At 47.1% G+C, this 19,472-nt stretch overlaps 1 protein-coding gene across 1 annotated transcript in view; it reads right to left on the bottom strand.

Annotated features, from left to right (window-relative positions):
* Positions 1–19,472, bottom strand: part of LCLAT1 (lysocardiolipin acyltransferase 1) — a 101,765-nt gene that overhangs the window by 81,477 nt on the left and 816 nt on the right. Inside the window, exons 2-3 of the mRNA XM_054398317.1 lie at positions 17,182–17,380; positions 4,700–4,846 (exon numbers count right to left, since the gene is read on the bottom strand). Of these exons, the coding sequence (XP_054254292.1) occupies positions 4,700–4,846; positions 17,182–17,380 (346 nt within the window). The remainder of the gene's footprint in view (positions 1–4,699; positions 4,847–17,181; positions 17,381–19,472) is intronic.

Below are 19,472 nucleotides of genomic sequence, written 5' to 3'. Positions count from 1 at the left end.
AACAAACAAGAGGAACTGGAACTCTTGGTTCACCAGGAGAACTATGATGTAGTTGCCATCACAGAAACATGGTGGGACGATTCTCACAATTGGAGTACTGCACTGGGGGGTTATAAGCTCTTTAGGAGAGACAGGCAAGGGAGAAGAGGAGGAGGGGTGGCCCTGTATATTGGGGAATCCTTTGATGCCTCAGAACTTGAGATTGCAGAAGAAAGGGTTGAATGCTTGTGGGTTAAAATCAGAGGGAGGCCGCGCAAAACTGACATCCTGGTTGGAGTCTGTCATAGACCACCCAACCAGCACAAGGAGGCCGATGAGATATTCTATAAGCAGCTGGAAGCTGTCTCAAGATCATCAGACCTTGTCCTTGTGGGGGGACTTTAACCTACCAGACATCTGCTGGGAACTTAATTCAGCAGAGAGGAGACAGTCCAGAAGGTTCCTAGAGTGCATGGATGACAACTTCCTGATGCAGCTCTTAGGTGAACCTACCAGGGGCAAGGCTCTGCTTGATCTGCTGTTCTCAAATAGAGAAGGGCTGGGGGGAGATGTGATGGTTGGAGGCTGTCTAGGGTGCAGCGACCATGAGATAGTGGAGTTTTCAACATGCAGGGAGATAGGGAGGAGCAGTAACAGAACCCTCACTTTGGACTTTCGGAGGGCAAACTTCAGCTTGTTCAGGCAACTTATTCAGAAAGTTCCCTGGGTAACAGCCCTTAAGAAGAAAGGGGTCCAGGATGGTTGGACCTACTTCAAACAGGAGCTCCTAAAGGCACAGGAACTGGCAGTTCCCACATGCCGTAAGACGAGCCGGCGGGGAAGACGACCGGCCTGGATGAGCAAGGAGCTCCTGAAGGATTTAAGGGAAAAAAAGAGGGTTTATCACCTTTGGAAAGGGGGGGAGGCAACTAGTGATATGTTTAAGGATGTTGTTAGATCATGTAGAAGAAAAATTAGAGAGGCAAAAGCACAGTTAGAAATTAAACTGGCCGCTTCCGTGAAGGACAACAAAAAGCATTTTTATAAATATATTAATGCTAAAAAGAGGGGCAAGAGGAGCCTCCACTCTTTGTTGGACGTGGAGGGTAACATTGTGACTAAGGATGAGGAGAAGGCTGATTCTAAATACCTTCTTTGCCTCCATTTTCAACAGTAAGGCAGGAGGACTTCAGGATAACTGGCCTCCTGAACTGGTTGATGGGGTCAAGGAGCAGTGTTGTACTCCTGAAATCCATGTGGAATTCGAGACTTGTTGAGTCACTTGGATATTCACAAGTCCATGGGACCTGATGGGATTCATCCTAGGGTGCTGAAAGAGCTGGCAGATGAGCTGGCCAAGCCTCTCTCCATCATTTTCCACCAGTCCTGGCTCACTGGAGAGGTCCCAGAAGACTGGAAACTGGCCAATGTGACGCCCATTCACAAGAAGGGACAGACAGAAGAACGTGGGAACTACAGGCCTGTCAGCCTGACCTCAGTGCCAGGGAAAATCATGGAGCAGATTGTCTTGGGGGCAATCACTGCACACCTGAAGGATGGCCAAGGAATCAGGCCCAGCCAACATGGATTTAGGAAGGGCAGGTCCTGCCTCACCAACCTGATCTCCTTCTATGATCAGGTGACCAGCCTGGTGGACGTGGGAAAGGCTGTGGATGTAGTCTGCCTGGACTTCAGCAAGGCCTTTGACACTGTCCCCCACAGCAAACTCCTGGCCAAGCTGTCAGCCTGTGGCTTGGACAGCAGCACTCTGTGCTGGGTTAGGAACTGGCTGGAGGGCCGAGCCCAGAGAGTGGTGGTGAATGGTGCCACATCCAGCTGGCAGCCTGTCACTAGTGGTGTCCCCCAGGGATCAGTGCTGGGCCCCATCCTGTTCAATATCTTTATTGATGATCTGGATGAGGGGATTGAGTCCATCATCAGTAAATTTGCAGATGACACCAAGCTGGGAGCAGGTGTTGATCTGTTAGAAGGTAGAAGGGCTCTGCAGAGGGACCTTGACAGGCTGGACAGATGGGCAGAGTCCAACAGGATGGCATTCAACAAATCCAAGTGCCAGGGGCTGCACTTTGGCCACAACAACCCCATGCAGAGCTACAGGCTGGGGTCAGAGTGGCTGGAGAGCAGCCAGGTGGAAAGAGACCTGGGGGTACTGGTTGACAGCAGCTGAACATGAGCCAGCAGTGTGCTCAGGTGGCCAAGAGAGCCAATGGCATCCTGGCATGCATCAGGAACAGTGTGGCCAGCAGGAGCAGGGAGGTCATTGTACCCCTGTACACAGCACTGGTTAGGCCACACCTTGAGTACTGTGTCCAGTTCTGGGCCCCTCAGTTTAGGAAAGATGTTGAATTGCTGGAGCATGTCCAGAGAAGGGCAATGAGGCTGGGGAGAGGCCTTGAGCACAAGCCCTATGAGGAAAGGCTGAGGGAGCTGCGACTGTTTAGCCTGGAGAAGAGGAGGCTCAGGGGAGACCTCATTGCTGTCTACAACTACCTGAAGGGAGGTTGTAGCCAGGAGGGGTTTGGTCTCTTCTCCCAGGCAACCAGCACCAGAACAAGAGGACACAGTCTCAAGCTGCGCCAGGGGAGGTTTAGGCTGGAGGTGAGGAGAAAGTTCTTCACAGAGAGAGTGGTTGGCCATTGGAATGGGCTGCCCAGGGAGGTGGTGGAGTCACCATCCCTGGAGGTGTTCAAGAGGGGATTGGACGTGGCACTTGGTGCCATGGTTTAGATAATCATGAGGTTTAGGGTGATAGGTTGGACTCGATCTTTGAGGTCTCTTCCAGCCTTCTTGATTCTATGATTCTTGATTCTATGAATCTGGTAGGTAGAGATTTCTGAAGTGAATGGTATCAACAGCATGTACTCACGCTTAGCCTAAGTCATTAATTGATAGAAATCAATCGTAGAATGGGAGGGGTCGGAAGGGACCTCTGAAAATCATGTAGTCCAACCTCCCCTGCCAAACCAGGATCACCTAGGGCAGGTCATACAGGAACACATCCAGATTACTTTTGAAAGTCTCCACAGAAGGAGACTCAACAATCTCTCAGGGCAGCCTGCTCCAGTTCTCCAACACCCTCACAGGAAATAAGTTTCTCCTTGTGTTGAGGTGGAACTTTCTGTGTCCCAGTTTGTGCCTGTTGCCTCCTGTCCTATCACAGGACACCACTGAAAAGAGACAGGAGCCACCTTAACACCTGCCCTTCAGATATATATAAACACCACTAAGATCCCTGTGTTTCCTTAAGCAACTCCACGTTCAGGTGGCACTATCCTCACCACTGCCTGTGAGTCGTACCACACCCCTGCTCTCTGAGTCCTCAGCCAATTCTTCTTTTGTTAAAACTGCAGCACAAAACTTGCCTCAGTTCTTTAAAATCTGCTGTCTCTGAGAAGAGCTGGGATGGATTAGAAGCTAAACACAATTTATCCAATTACAGACAACCCAATTCTTTCTCTCATCTTGAGGTGGAGACATCTGTTCAGAGAGAGAACCTGAGTGACCCAAGGAGCAATCTTTTGACTCTATGAAAAAGATTGAAGTTTCTACTCCTAATTGAGAGCTAGGAGCAGACAATTGTTCATGAATTCAAAAGAGAAAAAAAACCAAACTAACAAGTGAGATAATTTCTATCTCTCTTCTTAATTTTAGCTACAGAACAACCAACAATCCAACAAGAGATATCATGTGAGGCAGTCCCACAGTGCACAATAAATTTCTCCTCTTTTAGGAAGGCTGATCAAGTGATGACAAAGTCCTCCAGTGTGACAGCATCTGAACAGTAGACACATCCAGTTTTAAGAATATGAGGAATACAAAAGAAATAAACAGCAATGGGTTAGTGATTTTCATACTATCTATCTTGGACATTGCAATAAAGTATGGCTAGAATAAAAGTACAGTAACCTCTTGAATCAACTGAAGGGTAGAAGTTTAATTGCAATTGTTAATTTTCTGTTTCAAGATGATGCTTATCAAGTCATGCTGCAGGAAGAACCACAGAAGGTGGGCAAGGATGCCCCTCAACTAGACTTGACTGCTCAGGTCCTCATGCAACCTGGCCTTGGATTGGATATTAGATAAGCAGAGGAAACGATCATGGAACCACAGAATGACTTAGGTTGGAAGGGACCTTGGACATCATCTACTCCAACCCTCCTACCATGGGCAGAGATGCCTCTCAACTAGATTTGGTTGCTCAATGCCTCATTCAGTCTGTCCTTAAACACCTCCAGGGAATAAGGAGTCCACAACCTCTCTGGGCAACCTGTTTCAGAGCCTCATCAGCCTCACACTGAAGAACTTCTTCCTACGATCCAGCCTAACCCTACTCTCCCTCAGTTTCAAACCATTCCCCCTTGTCCTGTCGCTAGACACCCTTAGGAGAAGTCCCTCTCCAGCCTTCCTGCAGGATCCCTTCAGGTACTGGAAGGCAGCTCTAAGGCTCCCCCCAGAGTCCTCTCTCCTCCAGGCTGAACACCCCCAGCTCCCTCAACCTATCCTCATAGCAGAGGTGCTCCAGCCCTTGGATCGTCTTTGTGGAGCCAGTCCAGAGGAGGACCAACAGCTCTGTTTCCTTATTTCTGCCATCCATGAGAACCCAGTTTTGCTCCTGCCTTGGAGTCCTTTAATTATTTCCTTAACCAACAAAGAATTCCCACACCAGCTGTTTCACCATAAGATGACAAACACAGCCTACCTGTGAGATCAGTTCCTTCTGGAAAGATGAGGAGTTGCAGTGGTTCATGAATGTCACAGAAATAACCCAGCATTTTTTCAAAGTGACTCTTGTCATCTTCCCACCTTCTGTGGATGAAAACAAAGGCAGCAACCTGCATGGCCCAGCCTAAAGTTTAAAGAATACACTTTTAGTAACATTCCATTCCGATTAACAGTGTCTGTTACCCCAAAACATTCTATACATTGTGGTAGAAACAATGTTCCATTTGTTGCCCACCCGTTCTGATTAGGAGCACCTAGAAACTTTGGGAAGAGGGTTTTGGATAGCAAGCAGAAAAAAGCATAATCTAAAGAAATAGATTTGTAGATTCATAGAATGGTTTGGGTTGGAAGAGACCTTGAAGATCATCCAGTTCCAACCCCTCTGCCATAGGCAGGGACACCTCACACTAGACCAGGTTGCTCCAGGTCTCATCCAGCCTGGCCTTGAACACCTCCAGGCAGGGAGCATCCACAACCTCCCTGAGCAACCTGTTCCAGTGTCTCACCAACACATCTAAATACATTTGGAATGGCTGTGGGTTTGCACAACTAAAGTTACAAGAGCCAGAAAAGCTTTCCAGAGAGCAAGAACAGGATCAATGCTGTCATGAAAGGAGGTTGTAATGAGGTGGGTGTTGGGCACTTTTTCCAAGCAACAAGCCACAGGATAAGAAGAAGAGGCCTCAAGTTGCATCAGGGAAGGTTTAGATTGGACATTAGGCAAAAATTCTTCACTGAAAGGCTTATTAAACGTTGGAACAGGCTGTCCAAGGGAGCAGTGGAGTCTCCATCCCTGGAGGTGTTTAGAAGATGTGGTGCTGAGGTGGATGGTTTAGTTGTAGGCTTGGCAGTATTAGGTTTATGGTTCATCTCGATCTTAAAGGTCCATTCCAACCTAAATGATTCTATGAGGTGAAGTATCATAGAATCAGAGACCATCAAGGGTTGGAACTTCCTCTGTTCCAGCTTGTACCTGTTGCTTCCTGTCCTATCAGTGGGCACCACTGAAAAGAGCCTGGCACCTTCATCTTGACACTCTCCCCTCAAGTAGTTAAAGATGTTGATCAGACCTCCTCTCAGCCTTCTCCTCTCCAGACTAAACAGCCCCAGGTCTCTCAGTCTTTCTTTATAGGAGAGATGTTCAAGTCCCTTGATCATCCTCATAGCTCTTGGTTGGACTCTTTCCCTGTCTCTCTCAAATGGGGAGCATTTAAGTATTTAAAACCATAGCCCTCACTATAGCAGCCTTAATCACTGCAGCTCTGACTTGCTCAAGGGCAGCTGCTGCCTTTATGGACAAAGATCTCAGCCATGCACTGCAGGATTGAAAGCAAGCAGCATTCTGCAGAGCTGCCCTTAGGAGGTGCACCTTAACCATGTGCCTGGGGCAGAAAACATGCATTGCTTTGAGGGCTTTGCACCTCCTTATAATTTTAATTTCTAACACAAGAAACTACTGTGGCAGTTTTAGGCTGTGCCTAGGAAAATTTTCCACAGATCTTGAACAGAAAGGGATAGAATGTAAATAAATCACCATTGGATGCAAAAGGAAAATAATGATAAGGTCTAAATAATCCCATTGGACAGATCATAGGGGTCGGAAGGGACCTTCAAAGATGATCAAGTCCAACCCCCCTGCCACAGCAAGATCAGAGAATCTAGCACAGGTCACACAGGAATGCATCCTGATGGAGCTTGAAAGTTTCCAGAGGAGACTCCACAACCTCTCTGGGCAGCCTGTTCCAGTGCTCTGTGAGCCTCACAGTGAAGAAGTTCCTCCTCTTGTTGAGGTGGAACCTCCTGTGCTACAGTTTATAACCATTGCTCCTTGTCCTATCCCAGGGTGCAAGTGAGCAGAGCCTGTCCCCTCCCTCTTGACCCCCAGCCCTCAGATATTGATAAACATTACTTAAATCCCCTCTCAGTCTTCTCCTCTCCAGACTAATCAGCCCCAGGGCTCTCAGCCTTTCCACTTCAGAGCAGTGCTCCAGTCCCTTCATCATCCTGGTAGCTCTCTGTTGGACTCTCTCAAGTAGATTCCTGTCCCTCTTGAACCAGGGAGCCCAAAACTGGATGCCATATTCCAGGGGAGGTCTCACCAGGACAGAGTTCAGGGGGAGGAGAACCTCCCTCGATCTGCTGGACACAAGATATCTAACGTAAAGCTAGTTTTGTACACTAACTCTCTTTTTTTTCAACTCCTTTGCTCTAGCTGGTGCTTCTGCTGGCTTTGCTGACCTCAGCTGTGTTCTTTGTTGTGGCTAAGTACTAACAAACTACGCTCTGCCCTTCCTTCTCTTGTCACGGGGCAGGGAGCAGGGAAAGAGAAGCTTTTGGTAACCCCTTGGTTTTGTCCAGGGTGGTTCTTGTGCTGTTTATGAACTGTAAACATATGTAAATATTGTATATTTTGTACATATTCAATGCCTTTCACTTCTAGGTTGTAGTTGTGCTTGTAAATACAGCTTCATTTGCTTTCCAACTGAGCTGGTCTGGCAATTTGATGTTGGGGTAATTTCAACCCACCCTAACTACAGAGTTGCTATTTACTCTTGATCACAGAAAAAAAAATGAAATCTGATGCCTATCCATTTGTTTGCATGAACCACACAAGACAACTGTGAAGATTTACAGCCTGACAGCAAAGTGAGAGCACAGCGCAGCAAAATAAATGAAGCTGCTGCTGAGCCTGCAGCCTGGGGGTCACACATCATTACCTTCCATCAAGGTTCTCAGCTCTGCTGGCACAGTTTAGTGTAACACAGCAGACAGAGAGCACTGTCCACTAGTTCAGGCAGCAGAACTGAAAAATCAGTGCTCTGGTCCCACCAGATGCCTGGGGTGCTGCCTTCTTAAAGGAGGGGGGCTCAGAGGAGCGTGACATTGCCTCGCTGCTCAGCAGAAAGCCTCCAGCTAGATATTCCACATCCAAGAGGGAGCATCACAGCTCTGCAGTCTCCCCTCTCCTCACCACAGTTCTCAAAGTCTGCTTTTCCTTTGCTCTGGTGACTTACAGTGTGTTAGATTGAGGTTTGGAGCACTCTACAGTAAAGGAAGGACATGGAGCTGATGGAGCGGGGCCATGAAAATGATCAGGGGGTTGGAGAACCTCTGCTACAAGGACGGGCCGAGGGAGCTGGGGGTGTTCAGCCTGGAGAACAGGTAGCTCTGGGGAGACCTAATAATGACCTTCCAGTACCTGAAGGGGACTACAGGAAGGCTGGAGACAGAGTGTTTCCAAAGGCCTGCAGGGATAGGACAAGGACAATGGTTTCAAAGCAGAGAAGAGGAGATTTATTAGGAACGAGTTCTTCACCATCAGGGTGGTGGAGCACTGGAACAGGCTGCCCAGGAAGGTGGCTGGGGCCCCATCCTTGGAGATACCCAAGGTGAGGCTTGACAGGGCCCTGGGCAACCTGATCTAGTGGAGGATTTGTTAGTGGAGGATCTAGTCCTTGCTGACTGCAGATGACTAAACGACCATTGGAGGTCCCTTCCAAACCACACCACTCTATGATTCTAGCCCTTGATTTCAGGTGCTCTTCACAGGGATTCCCTCCTGTTGTTACAAGGAGCATAGGCCAGAAAAATCACTTTTTAGAGGCACTAATTTTTAGATCAACTTCCTAAGTCAGTCAGCCTGGATAATGCATTAACCAAGCTGCACAGCCTCTTCTGTATTCACAGAATCACTGAATGCTAGTGGTTGGAAGGGACCTCAGAAGATCATCCTAGGCCAACCCTCCTGCCACAGGAGGCTCCCCAACCTCTCTGGGCAGCCTGCTCCAGTGCCTGACCACTCTTGCAGGGAAGAAATTTTTCCTAATATCCAACCTAAGCCTTCCCTGGCACAATTTCAGGACATTTCCTCTCCTTCTATCACCTGACACTAAGGAGAGGAGACTGACCCCCATCTCACCAAACCTCCTTTCAGGGAGTTGCAGAGAGCCATGGAAGTCTTCCCTCCTCTTCTCCAGACTAAACAACCCCAGCTCCCTCAGCTGCTCCTCACCAGCCCTGTTCTCCAGACCCTTCACCAGCTTTGCTGCCCTTCTCTGGACCTGCTCCAGCACCTTAATGCCTTTCTTGTAGTGAGGAGCCCAAAACTGAACACAAATGGTACCAAAGCATTCAGTTCCTCTAGCAAACACATGGAAATGGTATGAAGTTGTGTCAGGGGAGTTCAGGTTGGACATTAGGAAGAGGTTCTTCACTGAGTGGCTGGGTAGTCACTGAGCAGTCTCCCCAGGGAAATGGTCATGGCACCAAGCCTCTCAGGGCTCAAGGAACATCTAGGCAATGCTCTTAGTCATACAGAGTCACAGAATTGTTTTGGTTGGAAAAGACCTCTAAGATCATCAAGTCCAACCATCAACCTAACAGCAGCATGGCCCCTAAACCATGTCCATTTAGGTTTGAAGGGACTGCTGAGGGTCATATAGTCCAATTGCTCAGGGTAAAACTAATGGAGCAATTTATTTTCAGATAGTCCTGGAAGGAGCAAGAAGTTAAACTTGATGATCCCTATGGGGGCCTTCCAACTGGAGATATTTGATGTTTCTGTGATACCTCATCATAAAAATGAGCCCAGCCAAGCAAAAAAGCTCTCTAAGCAGAAACTGAGACGCCTTGTACCATACCAGGATATAAATACTCCATGGGACAGGGTGAAAATACTAAGATTAGGGAAGTTGTGCTGTGGTTTTGGTGTTTTCCAGTCATTCTTAGCTCTCAGCCCAGACCCTTGGTATGCTTTTTGTATCCTGGACACTAGGCATAGCTTAGTGTATGCAAAACATGTGGGTGCTAAACCATTCTACTGAGTGGTATCACACAGCAAGCCTAAATTATTCAGTCCTTCTGCTCTCATTGCAGCAGAGTCTGCAGGTGGAAAGAAGGGAAACTAGCAAAATAAATGCTTGCCTGGCAAGTCTGCTGATACTTTCCCAGGTCATCAGCTCCTTAGGAAGAGTGATTTTGGTCCATAACAGAAGACACGTGGGAAAAAACCTCACTGCCAGATCCCACCTGCTCCCCTACCTTCTGTCCTGGAGCAGAAGGCTCTAAATTACATGGAAACTTGTGTATAAAGTCCTTCTAGCGCTCATTCCTTAACAGCACTGTGAACATCACATTACAAACACCTTCAGCTATTAAGAAAGCTGCTACTTGGGTGATTTCTATTTTACCTGGCTAACCTGTCATAAAGCAGAGGATACAGAAAAACAGTTTCCAATGCCTGTCCCAAGTTGTGGTGTTATATACAGGCTATGAAAAATTAAACAGAGGCAGAATGACCCTCAAAGGTCATCTTGATCAACCCATCTGCAGTCAGCAGGGACACCCCTACTAGAGCAGGCTGCACAGACACATCAAAGCTGATCTTGAATGTCTCCAGGGACAGGGCCTCAACCACAGCCCTGGGCAACCTGTTTCAGTATTTCACCACTCTCATTGTAAAGAACTTCTTCCTGATGTCCAACCTACATCTCCCCTGCTCCACTCTGAAACCATTGCCCCTCATCCTATCACTCCAAGCCCTTCTAAACAGTCCCTCCCCAGCCTTTCTGTAGGTCCCTTTCAGATACTGAAATGCAGTTCTAAAGTCTCCCTGGAGCCTTCTCTTCTCCAGGCTGAACAACCCAAACTCTCTCAGTCTGTCTTCATAGGAAAGGCGTTCCAGCCCTTGGGTCATCTTTGTGGCCCTCCTCTGGACCCAGTTCAGCAGGTCTAAATCTACTCATTTCTACTTTTGTTCCATTTCCTAGTTCTGTCATTACCTGACACCCTAAAACATCCCTCCCCAGCTTTCCTGTAGGCCCCCTTCAGATACTGACAGGCCACAATAAGGGCTCCTTGGAGCCTTCTCTTCATTCCATATTTTGCATTGTAGTTTTGCTTGTAAATACAGCTTCATTTGCATTCAACTGAGCAGGTCTGGCAATTTTAGGGGGGGAGGGAGTAATTTCAACCCCCCACCCTAAGGAAGGAGCTGTGGCAGCACAAACACTTCCCTGTCACTACCCAGGCAGCGGGACTCCCCGCGGCACACCGCGTTAACCGTACTCCAGTCGAGTCAAGTACTAAAGCCTGCTCTGCTCAACCAGGCTGATCTTTCACTTCATGGTGGCTGATCCATCACAGCTGTCAGTGTGCATGCTCTCAGCCCCTGGCAAAGGCAGGATAATCTGAGTTGGTTTGCCCTGCTTCATTGAAAAGCAAGACAACTCCAATTACTCGGAACTCGCTTCAGGCAAAGCTCGCCCGTGTGGACAGCTCCCATGGATCAACTGACGTGCAGGGTAAGGCTGGGGGGGCTTCAGCCCAGCACTGAAATGGAACACAAGCCCTTCTTTTGATTTCCCCCTGGCACTTCACACATCAAAGACCAAACCTAACTATAGCCTTTGAGAGCTAGAAACTCAAGTGAGGAAGTGAAAAACACCACCAGAAAGCTCCTACATCTTGCAGTCTCTTCAAGGGCAATGTGGCAGTTTTTTAGACTATGCCTTCACCAGTTATCACAGACCTTGAACAGAAAGGTAGTAAAAATGTAAATAAATCACTACTGGGTGTAAAAAGGAAAACAATCCTAGTCCTAAACAGTCCCATTGGAGAAATAAGGCACTTGAACTAGTTGTACCAAAACAATCTCTCTTCTCGCTGCTTCACTCAGAGAGACTAACTTGCTTCTGCTTGACCTTGGCTGTGCTGCTTCTGCTGTGACTGGTATTAACTCCTCTGCTTCTATCTCTTGTTCCTTTTGTGTACAGGGAGGCAAGGGAGGAGGCAGGGAAGGGAGAAGCTATTAGCTTCTTTGTGCTGTTCATTAATTGTACATACCTGTAAATACTGTATATTTTGTACATATTCATTGCATTTCATTGTAGATTGTTTGTAATTTTGCTTGTAAATACAGCTTCATTGGCTTCCAGCTGAGCTGGTCTGGCAAATTTCATGCTGGTGGGGGATTTTCGACCCACCACAGGCAATGTTAGCCGCAGAACAACTTGAGTACAGAGATGGCGTGGATGGTTGCATGGCTTGTATCAGGAAGAGTGTGGCCAGGAGGTCTGGGGATGTGATTACCCCTCTGTACCCAGGCACTGGTGAGGCTACACCTCAAGTACTGGGTTCACTTTCAGGCCTCTTACTATAGAAAGGACATTGAGGTGCTGGAGAGGGTCTGGAGAAGACACAAGTCTTATGAAGAACAGCTGGGGGAACTGGAGTTGTTTAGGTTTCAGAAAAGAGGCTGAGGGAAGACCTCATCACACTCTACAGCTACCTCCAAGAGGTTGGATCAAGGTGGGTGTTGGTCTCCTCATACATGCAACAAGTGACAGGAAAAGAGGAAACAGCTTCAAGTTGTGGCAGGAGAGGTTGAGGTTGGAGATTAGGAACAATTTCATCACAGAAAGGGTTCTCAGGCACTGGAACAGGCTGCCCAGGGAGGTGGTGGGGTCACCATCCCTGGAGGTATTTAAAAGACAAAAGGCTGTGGCACTGAGGGTCATGGTTAATGGTAGTGACTTAGCAGTAGCAACAGAATTGTGAGCTCTAGGTGAGCAACTGGACTTGATGATCTCAAAGATCACTTCCAACATCAGCAGTTCTATGGTTATGTCTACAAATACCTGCAGGGTGTCTGTTAGAAGGATGGAGCCAGGCTCTTTTCAGTCATACTCAGCGACAGGACGAGGGGCAATGGATGGGAAATGCCATCTCAACAGGAGTAAAAACTTCTTTACTGTGAGGGTGCTGAAGCTGTGAGGCTGTGAAGTCTCCTTCTACTTGAGACTTTCAAGACCCATCTGGATACAGGGAGCAACAGGTACAAGCTGGAACACAGAAGGTTCCATCTCAACATGAGGAGAAAATTCTTTGCTGTGAGGGTGATGGAGCAGTGGAGCAGGCTGCACAGAGAGGCTGTGGAGGGAGTCTCCTTCTCTGGAGACTTTCAACACCCACTTGGATGTGTTCCTGTGTGACCTGCCCTGGGTGATCCTACTTTAGCAGTGGGGTTGGATTGATGATCCCTGGAAGTCCCTTCCAACCCCTAGCATTCCATGATTCTGTACTACTTTCAACACTGTTCCTTACTGACTCAGAGAAGGTGAGAAGACAAATTCTACAAACCCATTCAAGTGCTGTAGCAAAGCCTTCTCTTGACAGACTAAGGCAGGAAACTGTCAATGCCATTAGAAATTCTCCTTGAGAACTGACACTGCACAATGTGTCAATAGCTTCTGATGATGTCAGATGAGAAACTGCAGCAACAGCTAAGACCAGAGCGGTGCTCCCTCGAGATGCCAACTTTGGCAAGTTGTGCTGAAAGGCTGCAAGAATGCTTCTGAAATTAAGAGTCCTGAAATGTAATACCTGCTTTTTGAAAACTTTACTGCACATCATTTATCAAGCCAAAGCTACAGCTCCAGGAAGAAAGGACCATCTGTTTTGCTTTGGGCTTGGTTTTTTTTTTTTTTTTAATCTCACCTTTTCATCAATTTAGTGTTGGGGTTTTCATTTTTTTTCATGCAGTAGAATGCAAAGAATGAGTAAGTTAAGAACAAGCTAAGTGACTCAATGCATCTCCTTGAAATCCTGACTCATCTGATTTTAATTAACTAGAAACCAACTGCCTGCTTGTAACACAGACTCCACAGACTCATTAAATCTGATACCTTTACACTTTTAACCTACAATGGGGGTGAGAAGGACTCCAGATCTGTTTGAATGTCAAGCTTTGCCCTTCACCTACCATACATACCACTCAGAGCACTAGGCTCTCTCACAGACCTACTCTTCCATCCCAACTGAGACAGTACTTACAACAACAATGGTGCAATGCTTCATACTTCCAAGGTATTGAGAGACCTGGGGCTATTTAGTTTGGAAAAGAGAAGACAGAGAGGATGTGATCAATGTTTACAAACATCTGAAGAGCGAATGTCATGAAGAAGGGGCCAGGCTCTTTCCAGTGGTGTCCTGGGATAGAACAAGGGCCAATGGACACAAACTGGCACACCTCAACATGAGGAAAAGTCTACTGTGAGGGTGCTGGAGCAGTGGAGCAGGCTGCCCAGAGAGATTATGGAGTCTCCCCTGGAGACTTTAAAGGTCTGCCTGGATGTGCTCCTGTGTGACCTGTCCTAGGTGATGCTGCTTTGGCAGAGGGTTTGGGCTAGATTCACAGATTGCATTGGGTTGGAAGAGACTCTCAAAGGTCATCTTTGCCGATCCCCCTGCAGTCAGAAAGGAAACCTCCAACTGAATCAAGCTGCCCAGGGCCACATCCAGGCTGATCTCAGAAAGGACACCTCCAACTGAATCAGGCTGCCCAGGGACACATCCAGGCTGATCTCAAACATCTCCAGGGATGGGGTCTCAACCACATCCCTGGGCAGCCTGTTCCAGTATTTCACCACTCTCATTGTAAAGAACTCTCTCCTCATGTCCAACCTAAACCTCCCCGGCTCCACTTTCAAACCATTGTCCCTTGTCCTTTTGCCCCGAGCCCTTCTAAAGGGTCCCTCCCCAGCCTTCCTGTAGCATAGGTCTCCTTCAGATACTGAAATGCAGCTGTAAGGTTTCCCCAGAGCCTTCTCTTCTCCAGGCTGAACAGTCCCAACTCTCTCAGTCTGTCTTCATAAGGAAAGGTGCTCCAGCCCTTTGGTCATCTTGGTGGCCCTCCTCTGGACCCACTCCAGCAGGTGCATGTCCCTCTTGTGGTGGTGGACCCACATGATCTTTGGAGGTCACTTCCAACCCCCACCATTCTATGATTCCATAAGGTTTTCATCAACATGGAAACCAAAGGGTTGCACTCTAAGCCTTATCTCACACGTAACTAAACAAAACGTTGGTTAAAAAGTTTCCTCATGTTGAGATGGAACCTCCTGTGTTCCAGCTGGTTCCTGTTGTTCCTTGTCCTGGGCAACCACTCAGATTGATAGACATTGATCATATCCCCTCTCAGACTTCTCTTCTCCAAACCAAACAATCCCAGGTCTCTCAGTCTTTCTTCTTAACAGAGATGTTCAAGTCCCTCAATCATCCTCCTAAATCTGTTGGACTCTCTCCAGTAGTTTCCCGTCTCTCTTGAACTGGGGAGCCCAACGCTGGACATTGTGAGACCACACCTGGAATACTGAGTAGAGAAAGACAAGAACCTCCCTAGACCTGCTGTCTGATGAAACATTTCTATTAATCCCTATTTTTCCATTTCCTGTGATGTCAGAAGAGGTGTCTTTTGTCAAGTAAAATTGACCATAAAGTCTGACTGTTAGGGAAAAAAAAAAATGCAACTACGTTACCTGAGTGCAACTCTTACTTAAGAGGACTAAAAGCTCAGCAAGTGAATTCAATAACTGTGCAACTGTATGAGAGATTCTCCTTATGGAATCCTGCCAACATTCTCTGCTCAGATAAATGGCCTGACAAAAAGTAACTATAAATAAGGTTACTTTGGACAGCAGAAAGTTGATGCATATCCTGCCCAAGCTAGTTTTGTATAAAACAGCAAATAAATCTAAGAGATAAATAAAAATGCAAAGAGATGCTTTTATTTCAGATAACTCTGCCTATTTATTCAGCAAGCCATTTGTGTGACAATTTTTGGCCTATCTGGAATGAGTTCTCTAAGTACATGAAACTGGGATCCATTGCCAGCCTCTCTCACTATCAATATTGATTATTGCTTATTTCCTGCAGCGTATTTGGCATAACCAAATTAAACTGAAAACTGCCACTATTAAAATGAACCATCAACTTTGCAATTCCTTATAAAGCTGCTTCTTGACTCTTTTCTCTTCTTTAGCAGAGAAGAAATTGCATAATGAAGAAAGAAGACTGGTGAGAAAATCTGCAATGTGGAGCGAAATGGCACCAAAAGCCAAAATGGTGAAAGAGACTTGGAAAAGATTCCTAAGATCATTTTTCAGTGTCCTGAAAAATGCTTTCAGTACAGAAAGCAGAAATATTTTCACCTGTAAGCAACAGTGGCATATGTAGTATCTTTAAAAAGAAATCAGAGAATTACAGAATGTCAGAGGTTGGAAGGGACCTCCAGAGATCATCAAGTCCAACCCCACTGCTAAAGTAGGATCACGCAGGGCAGGTCACACAGGAACACATCCAAGTGGGTCTTGAAAGTCTCCACAACCTCTCTGGGCAGCCTGCTCCACTGCTCCATCACCCTCACAGCAAAGAATTTTCTCCTCATGTTGAGATGGAACCTCCTGTGTTCCAGCGTGTAGCTGTTGCTCCTTGTCCTATCACTGGGCACCACCAAAAAGAGCCTGGCACCTTCATCCTGACACCTACCCCTCAGATATTTATAGACATTGATCAGATCTCCTCTCAGCCCTCTCCAGACTAAACAGCCCCAAGTTCTCTCAGCAAGAGGACTGCTTAAGCAGTAGCCCAGGTATTCCAGGACATTTAATCACTCAATACACTACACATTTTATACAGTTTTTTTAAAAAAAGAAAACTTAAACCCAGGTCATTAAACAGAGTATAAACAGTGCTGGGCAAGTTTGCAGATGACAGCAAGCTGTGTGGCCTGGTTGACAGGCTGGAGGGAAACAATGCCATCCAGAGGGACTTGGACAGGCTGGAGAGGTGTGCCCAAGCCAACCTCAGACAGTTCAGTGAGGCCAAGAGTGAGCTCCTGCACCTGGGTCAGAGCAATCCCAAGCACAAATAGAGGCTGGGTGAAGAGTGGCTACAGAGCAGTCTGGAGGAAAAGGACTTGGGGGTGTCAGCTGATGACAAACTCTCCATGAGCCAGCAACGGTTGCTGGCAGCCCAGAAGGCAGCTGTGTGCTGGGCTGCATCCAAAGCAGTGAGAGCAGCAGGACAGGGAGGGGATTCTGCTCCTCTATTCTGCTCTGCTCTGCTGAGACCCCACCTGCAGCACTGCCTCCAGTTCTGGTACCCTCAGCATAAAAGGGACTTGGAATTGGTGACAGTGGGTCCAGGGAAGGTCATGAAGATGATCAGAGGGTTGGAGAATCTCCACTATGGGGATAGGCTGAGAGAATTTGGGCTGTTCAGCCTGGAAAAGGCTCCAAGGAGACCTTATAGGGTCTTTCCAGTAGCTGAAGGGGGCTGGGAAGGGACTTTTTACAAGAGCTTGTAGTGATCGGATGAGAGAGAATGGATTGAAGCTTGAGGAGGGCAGATTGAGACTGGAGATTAGGAAGAAATGCCTTTGAGGGTGGTGAGACACTGGAACAGGTTGCCCAGGGAGGTCATGGGTGCCCCCACCTGGATGTTTCTAAGGCCAGGTTGGATGAGGCCTTGAGCAACCTGGTCAAGTGGGAGGTGTCCCTGCCCATGGCAGGGGAGTTGGAACCAGATGATCTTTAAGGGGCCTTCCAACCCAAACCATCCTATGCAATCTATGAAACGTCAACACACTTTCCTTTCAAAGTAAAGGGCTTAGTGACCTACCAAATCCTGGAATGCTTTTGAGACTGGATTTGAGACAGATTTTCTCAAGTCTGAGGTAGCTGTATCGCAGCAGGCAGTTCCAGAGGAACATCCAGTCCATCCGGGTGCGATGGTTCATGATGATGACACTCCTTTCTCCAGGAACAAACCCATCACCAGTGACAACCACCTTGGCCCCAAACACCATTTCCAGCAAGGCCTAAAAAAATAACAGCACAGGAGAGGATCACATTACTCCCAGCAGGAAATAAATAAAATAAAATAAAATAAACAAATCAAAAAGAGCAGCAGCCCATTAGCAATAAAAATTAATCGGAATAATTATTCACTTGTATTATCACTGGCACACCAACCTCTGCCTGGCTTCTAATAAAGCAGGCAGCTTTTCCACAGTGACAGCTGTTTAATGGAAGAAGAAACCACAATTAAAGAGCACTTCTTCAATCAAGGTCCAACATTAATTGTATTTTTCTCCTCTGTTATTTTTCCCCCACAATACTGTCACGTAGGAATAAAAGGGGAAGGGTATGGATTGTAACTTAGTAGGAGATTTTAAGGAGAGACTGGCTGCACAGATAATCTATTGCTCAATATTATAAGGGCTGGGAAATCATCAGAAATTGCCTTGCTTTTCTCTTGGGTACAGCTGGTCAAGATATTTGTGCTTGACTTCCACCAGCACAAATGGGTAGAACCCAGTGGCAGACAAAGTGGCTGAGAGAGAGAGAAATCCCAACGATTGAACACAGCACAGCAATGTGCCACGGGCAGCGGTCTGAAATTAGAGAGGTTAGGAACAAGTTCTGCACCATGAGGATGGTGGGGCATTGAAAGAGGTTGCCCGGGGAGGTAGCTGAGGCCCCATCCCTGAAAATTTTCAAGGTCAGGCTTGACAGGGTTCTCAGCAACCTGATCTAGTGCAGGCTGTCCCTGCTGACTGCAGGGGGGTTGGACTAGATGACCTTTGGAGGTCCCTTCCAACCCAACCATCTTATGATGTAGACCTAGAGAAGTACAGCTCTACCTTAATGCCTGGTATTTGGTTCTTGGGAATTTGCAATTGTAGAAAAACTGGGAGACAAACAGAGAAAGGGTCCCTTTTGTGACACTCTCAGTACTCACCTAAATCTTATCATGACAAGAACTGACAATCCTTCTATTCCCTTTCCTGGTAATTATTTCTTCCCTCCTAATTGCATCACATTTAGTAACGATCACCAGGATAAAAGTTTTAGACCATAAAACAACTCAGAGAATCACAGGTGGAAGGGACTTCAAAAGATCATCCAGTCCAATCCCCCTGCTGCAGCAGCATCACCTAGGGCAGGTCATGCAGGAACACATTCAGGTGGGTTTTGAAAGTGTCCAGAGAAGGAGACTCCACAACCTCTCTGGGCAGCCTGTTCCAGGGCTCTGGCACCCTCACAGTGAAAAAGTTTTTCCTCCTGTTCATGTGGAACCTCCCCTGTTCCAGTTTGCACCCATTGCCCCTTGTCCTGTCGTTGAACATCACTGATCAGAGCCTGGCTCCGTCCTCCTGACACTGCCCTTCACATCTTTATGAACATGAATGAGGTCACCCCTCAGGCTCCTCTGCTCCAAGCTCAAGAGCCCCAGCTCCCTCAGCCTTTCCTCAGCAGGGAGATGTTCCATTCCCTTCAGCATCTTTGTGGTTCTGCACTGGACTGTTTCAAGCAGTTCCTTGAGGCCCTCTTTGAAATGAGGGGCGCAGAACTGGACACAAGATTCCAGATGCAGCCTCACCAGGACATCCCTTTAAAACACACCAGGGAGAAGCAGAGAAAGCAGAACTATTTGATATGTCACAAAGAGAATTCATCCTTTATACCACATTGTACCCATTTCTGCACACCAACGCAGCAGACAGGAAAAAAAAAAGCTAAACAAATCTTTAAAGGCCTAAAGGAATGAAGTCCCTTGGGTTTCAGAGAACAGATGAAGAATCAGATCCCATTCATCCTGCCTTTCCTCAGGAACAATTCAGGGAAGAGCTTTGTTATTGATTTTCAGACTCCTGGAGCTACAAATTTGATGCATTTAAGTGAGGAAGACTTAATTTCTAGGGGAAGCTCTTCACCTGAAATCATTTGTCTCCAATTCAACTACAAAGACTAAATTCTAAGCAGATTAAGTAACAGAACAGTGAAGGTCAGCAACACTGTACCAGAGTTAATAATTTTCCTAATTAGCTGGAGCACAGTCAAAAGGAGGAGCTTAGAAGAGGACTCATTGAGAAAGTTGGTAATTTAAAAAACCCTCCTGCTTCCCAG

Source organism: Indicator indicator, chromosome 2 (assembly GCF_027791375.1).
Source record: "Indicator indicator isolate 239-I01 chromosome 2, UM_Iind_1.1, whole genome shotgun sequence".
NCBI classification, from domain to species: domain Eukaryota; kingdom Metazoa; phylum Chordata; class Aves; order Piciformes; family Indicatoridae; genus Indicator; species Indicator indicator.
The sequence above is the reverse complement of the archived record's forward strand: the minus strand, read 5'-3'. Positions and strand labels throughout refer to the sequence as shown.